The sequence below is a fragment of the Octodon degus genome, unplaced genomic scaffold (assembly GCF_000260255.1).
Source record: "Octodon degus isolate 3935 unplaced genomic scaffold, OctDeg1.0 scaffold00027, whole genome shotgun sequence".
Taxonomy (NCBI): Eukaryota; Metazoa; Chordata; class Mammalia; order Rodentia; family Octodontidae; genus Octodon; species Octodon degus.
In genome coordinates this window covers 5,947,674-5,958,655 of record NW_004524603.1, presented here as the reverse complement: position 1 = coordinate 5,958,655, position 10,982 = coordinate 5,947,674, and the positions used below count along the sequence as shown (strand labels likewise).

At 45.6% G+C, this 10,982-nt stretch overlaps 1 protein-coding gene across 1 annotated transcript in view; it reads left to right on the top strand.

The window, feature by feature from the left end:
* The window catches only part of Gimap1 (GTPase, IMAP family member 1), a 21,280-nt gene that overhangs the window by 5,832 nt on the left and 4,466 nt on the right, over positions 1-10,982 (top strand). Inside the window, exon 3 of the mRNA XM_004629005.2 lies at positions 6,650-6,726. Coding sequence (XP_004629062.2) covers positions 6,650-6,726 — 77 coding nt within the window. The remainder of the gene's footprint in view (positions 1-6,649; positions 6,727-10,982) is intronic.

Below are 10,982 nucleotides of genomic sequence, written 5' to 3'. Positions count from 1 at the left end.
AGCATTCCAGACCCCCATGGCCATGTTGAACAACTACTGCCAACTTCCAGAGCATTTGAGAGACTACACAATTGCAATTTGGTTGGTGTTTAACCTAAGAAATGGTCAGTCACGGCACTCCCCTACTCTAAGGGATTCACAAGGAGACAAGTTTTTATTCATCCTCCCCCCTCCTCTTCCTCCTCCTCCTCTTCTTCCTCTTCCTCTTCTACCTTTTTCCAGGCAATTTTAGCAGGACGCTTTGTACCATCGAACTTTCCTTTAGACTAATAGTCATCCACGTCCTTCTCATACTTCTCCTTCAGCTTCACTGCCTTGGTGATGTAGGGCTGCTTTTTACTGCCACTTCAATTATTCCACATGTCACCCAGCGTTTTGGCCACATTGTCAATGGAGATACCAGGGTTGGTGGATTTGTTCTTGGATCAGAATTCCAAACAAAACATGAAAAATCCAGACAGTGGTCTTCTGGGTGCACTGAGGTCCTTTGGCTTCTTCCCTCCCTTCACAAGGGAGTCCATAACCTTTGGGGCTGGGATCCATAATCGCTCATCTCTCAGTCATAGCAAACTTTATCTGCCTTGGCCATTTCATCAAACTTAGACTTCTCTTTCCCAGACATCATCTTCCACCTCTCTGAGCATTTCTTGGAAAATTCTGCAAAATTGGCAAGGACTTCTGGGTTCATCTTCTTGTGCTCCTCTCTGCAGTTCTGCACAAAGAAGGTACATGCAGATATCTTGCACTTTGGTTTCTTGGGATCCCCTCTAGCCATCCTGTATTATTTGTGAGTCTCCATTGAAAAATTTTCTGCCAGCACATAACACTCATAGCCTCAAGTCCAACTGCCAATGGGGTCTTTTGTTCCCAACTGAAACCTCTTAAGGCTAACCCTTACCATTTTCCTTTTTGTTGGCATTCTGTTCTCTGACCAGAATCTCTCATCAAGCTCTGGTTACAACATTTTAAGGCTTCTCAAGCCCACAACTCTAAACTTTTCCAAAATCCTCTCATGAACCAGTACCAAAGGCTCACAAACCACATAACCAGGTATATTCATATCCCCAACCCCACTTCTGGTACCAAAACCTATCTTAGTTACTTTTCTCCTTTCTGGAATAAAATACTCAATATCTGCAATTTAAAGGAGAGGTTTATTTTGTCTCATATTTTAAAAGCTTCGCTCTCTGTTTGGCAGGCCCAGACAGAAGGCTCATGATGAAAGGGTCTAGGCAGAGGAAACCTATTCATGTCATGGAAGCCAGGAATCATGGAGGATAGTGAGAAGTAAGGGAGAAATAAATACCCTTCCAGGTGACAGTCCCAGCAATGTGCTTCTACACAGGCCCCAGCTCTTAACATCAAATCAACTGTAGCAATGCTATAGTTCAATCACCTTCCAAAAGCTTGCCTCTGACTACATGAGGCTCTTAGGGACATTCTTGGTCAAAACTATAATAGTAGCCCCCTTGTCCAGCCAAGTCCAGAGGGTTGTGCTTATAGAGGGACAGTGGGCTGTGGGCACTTGACATGGTGGCAGGGGTGGACACTGCAGCTACTAAAGGGAATGGGGGTGGCAGGGGCCAGACTGGGCCCAGTGAAGGCAGTGGCATTCAGAGGAAGAAGGGCCTGGGGCCTATGGCCACGGCGTAGCTGGTCATCTACAATGTGGTGATGACGTGTGAGGTGGCTGGTGATAGCAGTTGGTTTGATCAGAGCATATCTGGCTAAAGGGAGCTACCATAGCCTTTATTATTCAATAGAAAAGCCCTTGAAGTTCTTCCAAACTGGAGCCTTACTGGAGGTTTTACATTGTGCTATGGGAATTGCCCCATCTTCTGTTGTCCTGACTTCTTTCCAGGTGATGTCAAGAGTTTTTCTAATATGGGCAGTAACACACAGTGTCAGAGAGGTACAGCCTGAAGACAGCATCCTCCTGTTTGTTACTGCCTGGACAGTCACAGAAATTATCCGTTGCTCCTTTTATACATTCAGTCTATTAAACCTTCTGCCTTACCTCATCATATGGGCCAGGTATACGCTTTTCATCCTGCTGTACCCAATGGGCATGTCGGGGGAGCTGTTCACAATCTACGCAGCTCTGCCCTTTGTCAGGCAGGCTGGCCTGAATTCCATCAGTTTACCTAACCAAAACAATTTCTCCTTTGACTGCTATGCATTCCTAATTCTGATAATGATCGCCTACATTCCACTTTTCCCCCAGTTATACTTCCACATGATACATCAGAGAAGAAAAGTCCTTTCTCATTTGAAGAACACAAGAAATTTGATTAATTCCTGCTTCCTGCACCATCCCCTCAAACCAAACTTCAATGATCAAAAAATGCTGCAGACTTTTTTGAGTTCCCAATATGTTTCATAGAAAATAATTAAGAACTATTTTTAAAATGAAAAAAAAAAAAAAAAAAAACCTCCAGTGTCACATGGGGCTGGGATTTTATTTTAAAAAAAATTTTTAAAGCTGTTAACATACAGTGTTCCGGCTGGTCCATTTTAGCATGCTCTTTCAAACAGAAGTCCTCAACATTTACAATGGCGCTAGAAGGGGATTTGGCATCTAGCTCCTCTTGTGTCCTTCGCATATCCCACAGAGAGAGCCCTGTCCCATGACCGAGTTAGTCTGAGTGAGGAGCTTGTCCCAGCATCTGCCCGGCTCACAGCAGAGCTCAGCTTGGTCTGCAGTGTGTCTGGCGATCCCTTCTCACAGTGCTTGACTGCATGCTGGAATCTCTTTGTATTTTTGAAGCGGCAAACTTTGTTCTCTGGAATGCTCTGAATTTATGGCTGGGATCTAGCCTCTCCTATCTAGTGAATGAATTATACAATGTGTCTGTCTGTGAAACTTTGGAGGTAGTGCCCATAAGCAGAAAAAAAATTTAAAAACTGAACTTTTTGTTTCTTTCCAAAATTGAGTCATTATTGCCTGCCACTGAGGAACATGCTTGAATTTAATCAGTATGCGCATAATATAAAGAACCTACCTTAACCTAGAGTTTGGCTTCGACTGTGTTTTGGCAGTTCTCTGAGCGGTAAAGCTCAATAGCTGGTAAGTGACAGGTACCTTTCCCAGGACTGGTCTCTGAGAGCCTCTGAGGAACGTATTTGCCTGTAGTGGTTCTCATTTACGGACGCCAAGCCCATGTGGTCACACAGGAGCAGGGACTCTGCTATTTCAAGTACAAGGAAGCTGTCCTTTTAAAATATCTGGAAAAACATTAAGGAATGGCTTTATACATTATTTTTTTCAAGTTCATTCACTCTTCTGTTTATTTCTCCTGATGATGGCTGTGTGCTGATTGCCACCAAATGTTAAGAGGCAGTGTGTGCTCTGGACGGACAGTCCAGTTAAGGCAGCGTCATTGCAGTGTGTTGGAGCAGCCATGAAGTCATCTGGTCCCATGAGCATTGCCTGGCTGACATCATCGCTTCATACCACTTAACTACTCGTCTCAACTGTGCATGAAAAGCCCCTCAGGAAAGGATCGGAGGAAAACGGGGAGCCCAAGTTTAGAGGCGCGCTCAGTTGCACAGATGGGCACAGTACCTTCTTTGTGGAACCTTTTTTCCCCTGACCTTTAAGACCTTAAAAGTCAGACTTAACAAGTAATTTAAAATAGAATTGTCAATAGTAGAAGAATGTCATAATGAAAAGCTAAACTTTTAAAATGCATATTTTCACAGGAACTTGAAAATCTAATCCAAGCAGCTGTATAATAATTTTTTTTAACTTAACATTAAAGTTCTGCTTTTTCAAGTCAGCACTACTGGGTGCATTGAGATTAGAGTCTTATATCTGATAGACTGGGAGAGATGAGTTTTCATCTTTTTATCCCTTTTAATTCTTTTTTATTTCAGAAATTAATTCCACTCTGAGTTCCTCTATATCTTTCTGCTGTTGCTTATTTACTTCAGACACTATTAATTCATACATTTGAGCTGAGCTAGTGTCTTCTGCACTTGTTCTGCGTGGGCATTGGGTTTCCTCCATATATTTCTGCATTTGATTCTTCACTGCAGATGCTATTAATTCAGGGATTTCTTTTTTTTTATTTCCAATCTGAGTTCTTCTATACCTTTCTGCAGCTGTTTCTTTATTTCAGAAGCTCTTGATTCACTGATTTCAGCTGTGTGATTCCCAATTTGTTCTGTGCTAGTGTCCTCTGCATTTGTTATGGGTGGGCTTGGGGTCTGAGATTGCATTTTGCTCCTTCTTGTTGTCATTTTGTGTAGCACTGTCTTCTGACGTTTGTTGTAGAGCTTTGGTGCAATTATAACCTTAGCACCTACTGAAATTTAGGTGCAAATTTACAAAGTTTGAATTTATCCAGTCGTGCCTGGCTTGGGTCTGGCTGCTGTGCTCAACTCCATCCTGCTGTAGCCCTTGGGAGTGAACCTGTTGTGCCCCTCTGGCAAGATGTTCTGCTCCTGGACTAGCTGGGTGGTTCTGTCCCCTAGTCTCTCTTCAGGGACTTCAGCTGCAGAGTTTCACCCCAGGCCTGTATGCCAAGCCTGAGCTGAGTCTGAAGGGGACAAGGGGGAGTAGGGGAGAGGGAAGCTCTCCCACATACTCACCAGGCCTGGGCTAGGGCTGGATCTGGGGGTCCTGAGAACATTGCAGAAATTCTCACTCATGGGGCGGGGGGTGGGGGGCTGGAGAGTGGTAGGGGGGGTCCCAAGGGCGTGGAAGAGGGTCATATTCATGCTGTGCCTGGGTTTGGATCGGACGGGTCCCGTGGACACATGGTAGTCTGAAGCTCTCCCACACACTCACCGGGCCTGGGCTAGGGCTGGATCTCCCCTTTTTAATTCTTCCAGAATGTCTTTCTATATGAAACAGTATCTTCAGTTATAATAGCCTTACTACTTTATTTGGTTAAGATTTTTTTTTTCAGTTGTTTTTTGAAATGGGAAGTGGGATGAAAAATGTAGGTTTTCCAGGACTGGGGGACTGCAAGCTTTATTCAGCTTCGTTATTATAATCAGCCACCACTTCTGAAAAAAACATCCTGTTGCTAAACAACCTAAACAACGTATTGCATCAAGATGAACTTTGGCAGTGAAAAGGCAGCAAAAACTCCCTTTTGAAAAAGTCTCAACCTGAGTATGCTTTTTTACATCAGCATTTAAAACACAGCAGATAAGGAAAGCGTGTCACTGGGCCCTTCAGGAACCTTCTCAGTAACTGGTTTTTTCTTCAATCCCTAACATGAATTAACTTCTCCTTTGGAGCAGTGGTGTTCTTCTGTAAACTGGAAACATCCAACCCCATGGAAAGTTACATCTGATTGGAAAGCACGGGTGCTGACGGCGACATGCAGTGGGGCTTTGTCAGGCGCAGCGGTCTCCCAGCACCCACTCAGTGGCGTGTTTCAGTTTCCCCAAGAGCTGCCCGCAGGTGGGGCTTGCTCGAGGTGGAAACCGACAGCTTGCTGTGCCGCTGGCTGAGGCTGGGACTGCTGGTTTCCTCCTGTCCCCTCCCTGAACAAAGGCCCCCTGGAGGCATTGTCGTGGAATAAAGGGCTGACCTCCTAAATAAGAGCCTTCCTCAGACCTCAGCAAGGAAGATACAGAGCTAAAGAGGCAGAGGAAGAGATTATACCCGCATTTTTCACAACTTTGTTGATTCTTCATGTCTAATAAAAGGCTGGCATTGAAAAAAAAAAAAAACGTAATAGTCAGAATGTGATTGTTAAGTTCATTTACAAAGTGCAACCAAAAATGCATTTTTCCTAAAATAGTGCTAATTTCTAATCTTTAGGTTTTAAAAACACAAAGCAATAAATATGTGTGGAAGCCCTTAACTTTATCTTTTAAATATAATTTCATGTTATAATAAATATAATATATATGTATAATAAAGCAAAACAGCTAGGAAATAAAAAAATAAATGCTGTAGAAATAATGCTATAAAAGATAGTAAGTGCTTAATACCTTATAGTAAAAACGAGTCATGAGATTTGATTTGTCACTTCCACAACGTTCATGTACCTTTTACTAAGTCCTCCATGAATTTTAAAAAGACAGAAATTTGGGCCTCAAAGATCAGGTTCTACCGTGAAGACATATCTTTATGAAATAAAATTGAATTTCTCCAAATAACAAAAGCTGTGAAACTGAGCTTGTAATAATTTTGCTTGGGAGAATTCATAACATAATAACCATTACACTTTTCTGTTTATTCTTTAGGTTTCTGGTTCTTCCAAAATATCATGGACATATTTTGGCATTTGACTACACATAGGTTTCAGACAGCCACCACGATAGCAGTCTCATTTAACTGGGTAGGAGTCTAGTTGCACCTTGGAATTTGCTGGTCCTGCAGCTTAAACAAGACAGAAGTGAAAGATCAAAATCCACCCAAATGGAGAATCTCTTCCCCACCTTACTTTTAGAAGGAGTTCCAAAGTATTCAACTTTTATCCTGTATGTATGAATACCTTACACTTCATTAAAGAAAGTTAATAATTGTCAATTCTTTTGACCCTTTAAGATAAAAGTAGAGGATTGAACTCAAGACCCTGCGCTTGCCAGGCAGGTGCTTATTCTACTGGGCTATCTCCCCAGTCCTAAGGTAAAAGTATTTTGAAAAGGTTTTTGCCATTTGACAACTCCTCCTCCCCGCCCTAAGCTTTCTCAAGTACCTGGAGGCATCCCTGAAGGGCAAATCAAAGATGGTGTTGCGCTGCTATCTCCCAGACACCAGAAGTAGGAGTCTGAGAACTTAGCCTGGATAGGAGCTTAATGTTTACACTCCCAAGTTGCAAAACTTTCTCTTGCCATAGGATAGGAGGCTTATTCTCCTCTGGACAGTGCAATTGACTAACACAGATTGTCACAAAGTGGATTTAAGATAAACTTGCATTGACCCAGCTAGTTCCCTTCTAGGTATCTTCCTGAAAGAGTTAATGACATTGTATGCAGCAATACATGCGGCACTGCTGTGTACAGCAGCACAGTTCCTAACAGCTAAATCGTGGAAGCAGCCTACACCTCCATCAGCAGCTGAGTGGATAAAGAAAATGTGCTCTGGCTTACAATGGACGCAGCCACAAAGAAGGGTGAACTTGAGTCATTGGTAGGAGACCATCATGTGAAGTGAAGAAAAACACAGAAGTCTAAGCATCTCAAGGTTTCTCATAGATGAGGAAAAACCCAAGTATAAATAAAGAGCCAGAAACAAAAGATAGATATTAGGAAATAGGGAGATAGATTTTTCTTGAATGGTAAGATCAACAGATGGAAAGGGGAGAGGGAAAGGAGGGGGGAGAATTTCAAAATGAGTTAAGACGTGTGATGCCACGCGCCAGCTCAAGACGAGGAACATGAGCTAAAGATGTAAGATGAACTGGGCGTGGTTAAGTCCTCTCGCTGAGCCTTATCTGTGACTCAGAGCACACTAGTGGGGGTGTTTCCGCTGGCCTATATAATACAGCTAGGCGCCCTCCACTGTCTCTGCAGTGTCTTAGCAGGTCGTCTGGGACGAGTCTCTCATTCTGATGTAATGTGTATCCCACAATAAAACCGATTTCTTTCTCTCCTACTGGGAGAGATTTTCTGCGTTGGCAGGAAGCCGTTCTGTCTCTCCATCAGATCTGAGATCACAGCTAGGACGGGACCCTGAGCCCAGGTTCAAATGCCAGCACAAAGGAAAGGGAGATCTCTGGACCCACGCCCCACCGAAGTCCACGTTGAGCTCTCGGTTTTTCTTTGGCGGCCGGTTCTTTCATGTTCTCGGCTGTCTCAAGTCTTAAAGCCGCGTTTAGAAAAGCGAGGCGCTCTCCTCTTCCCCCAATCCCACCCCCAAATAAACCCACAGTCCCCGCCACCGTGTCGCGAGGCCTCTTTCTCAGAAAACCCTCGAGGGGGTGGGGGGAGGGTCGCTAAGGAAAGGGGAGGATCGGGGAGGAAGCGCGGGGTGCACAGGAGGCGGTGGCTACGATCAACGATCCTCCCCGTGAGTGATACGATCAACGATCCTCCCATACTCCGATACCCCGATACCCCGATACCCCGATACCCCGATACCCAGATCCTCCGATCCTCCGGTGCAGCCACTCCCTGCCAGCGCCAAGCTGGCTGGAGAGCGGCCCCCAGCCCGGCTTCCTTTTTCCCTGACTGCTCCCGCCTCGCTCCCTGCGCCCGCCCAACAGCAAGCAGCAGGTGACCTGCCCCCGGACCGCCAACCAGGACAAGTCTGACTCGCCAGGGTAAGGACGTTCGCGGTGTGTGGCACCCAGCGCACCGCGCGCACCCCGCGCACCCACATGGGGACGCTATCGCTCAAGTCCTGCTCGGGTCGAGGTTGGTGACACAGAGCGACAGTGGACACACAGATAGCTAAAATGCACCTTGACTGCTAAAATTTAAAAATGTATGAAAGCTAAAGACAGGTTGCCAGGAGTGCCCCTGGGAAAGTGTACTCCTCGCTTCTCACACTTGTTCCCTGGGCTTGCGCTCTCTGAAGCAGGCTCTGTCCCGAGTGTCTTTATGCGGTGTGCTAAAGTTCATGGCGCGCGCTGCTGCAGGTGCCATCTAACGGGAGACAGGGTGTAAGGGCCCCCCGCTGCGGCCCTATCCACCTTACTACCAGATTTGCCACTGGGCGGTTTCGGGCTCTTTCCAGAGTCAGCGTGGCCATGAAAGGGAAGCATTCTGAATCCATTTAGGAGGCTGAGGTAGCTACACAGCTCAACGGCGGACACACAAGGGTGTGAGCTGCTCCAAAAAGTGGCCAGAACGAGGGCATGAGTGTGTTTGGACAAGAAAGAGCGCACTGAGGGGGATCGATGGCAGTGTGTCTTCTGTAATGTCTAAGATGTCAACATTCTGTTTCCCCAACTCCTCATGCCGTGGTTTTGGGGAGTACAGCCCCAACATCCATTCACCTGCCTCTGAGGACTTGGCAGTCCACACGTTCAGATCGTCCCCCTGAGAGACTGTTAGCCCACTGAGTCTTCATGGGCCTCTCAGGAATAAAGTCGAGCTAAGCTCTCATTCTCGCTGGAAAAAGTGGAACTCTGGGGAGCCTGGGCTTTCTCCAGCCTGAAATGATTCAACTCAGAGCGATTCCCACTCCTGCAATCAATATCATATATATATATATATATATATATATATATATATATATATATGATCATTTTATTCTTCCTGCAATAGCCCAGGGGAGCCTGCTCTCTTGTTATTTGATAAATAAGGTTATCATCATGATAAAACCAGAATTACACAATTTTCAAGTCAGTGTACATTGAAAAGAATTTAGCATGTATTTGTGACGCATGGTAGATACGGTCTTCCTGGGGAAGTCACCCATGCACAAGTCTTGTCCCAGTCCTTTCTACTTCCCCAATCTCTCCCATCCCCAGAACCCTTTCCCATCTCCTCAAAGCTTCTCTCCCTGTTTCCCTTCATCTGTCTTTTACTTTGTTCTTTAAATTGTTTGTGCTTTGGTGTGAAGGAAAGGGAGAAGAAAGAGCCCTAGAAAGATTAAAGATGCTTGTGTCCATATTCCAACTCCCTGTGAGGAAGGTAGTCGTGTTCTGCAAAGATATACTAAGAAACATAAATATTTTCAAAGCGAGTCATGCACACTTCGGGTGTCTCGTGTAACAGATCTGCACCGTATTTTGCCTTCTGCACAGAACGTACACTGTGCTCATCTGCCTTGGCCTCCTTCCGAAGGCAGATGCTGCTGCTGCTCCTGCAGGCACTGTGTGCCAGGGTCCCATGACCTCTGCTCGCAGGTTGGGGCACATGGGTAGAATTTCTTCTTTGGAGAAGAAATCCGCCTCCACCCTCAGTGCCGCCACTTGTGGCTGATCCACTATCCACAACGTGTTCCTCAGCCTTTGCCTAAATTTTATTCAGTCCTTTTCATGAGCTTGTCTGTGACCTACTTTGGCATCTCCTACAGGAACCCTCCAGATTCTTCTCTGGACTCTGTTAACATCTGCCAAAGGCTCTCTTCCTCATGGAACATGTGTCTTCTCCCCTCGCAGCCTGATCGGCGCAGAAGCTGGTCCTGAGGCTCCTTTTGTTTCACTTTGATTTATGTAACTGGGCTCCGCTGCTCTTCGTGGCAGCCACGTTGCATATTTGGGGCCCACTGAAAACCAAGGCAGATAAGAATACCAGATAGTTTCAGCCTGGAATGATTCAACCCAGAGCAATTCCCACCCTGCAATTTTATCTTTCATCATCTTATTTATTTTCATGGATTAATGAGCAAATACACACTCAAGGCCCTGCTCTACCATGCTCCACGCTGCCAGCATCTATCTGTAGGTGGCCTGACCGCAGGCTGGCAGTGTTGGATGCTGCGACCCAGGAGACTCACCAATGTCCTTATTTTTTTTTTTCACCAATGTCTTTAGAATCATCTCTTTTTCTCACTGTGAAATCAAGGAGAATTTACATGCAAAAGAAGTTATTATAGAGATTCAGCTCACAGCAAGCGTGAGACTTTGGCCAGGTGACTTGAAGCTGTTTCATAAGATTTTAATAGAACTTTTAATCCCAATCTTAATCACACCAGAGGGAATTTAGAGTCATTAAAATGGTGGCCATGAAAGAAGTGTGGGGATCCTGAGTGGCTGCTTGGGACCATCACAGCGATGCAGTTTATCATCAGTGTCATCACCACTGTCCTCGTCATTTTTACCACAGCATGCATTGATTCTAATCTCAAAAAATGTCTCCTCAAGTGGAAAAAGTGTCACAGATTTTGGGCAGATACAGCAAAGGCCAAACAGTATGGGGGAGATGTTGATGAGGAGCCGTGTGGGTGTGGGTGTAGGAAAGGAGAGAGAGAGGAGGGCAGGGGAGGGGAGGGCAGGGGAAGGGAGGGCAGGGGATGGCAGGGGAGGGAAAGGCAAGGGAGGGGAGGGGAGGGCAGGAGAGGGAAGGGCAGGGAAGAGGAGGGAAGGGCAAGGGAGGAAAGGGGGGAAGGGCAGGGGAAGGCAGGG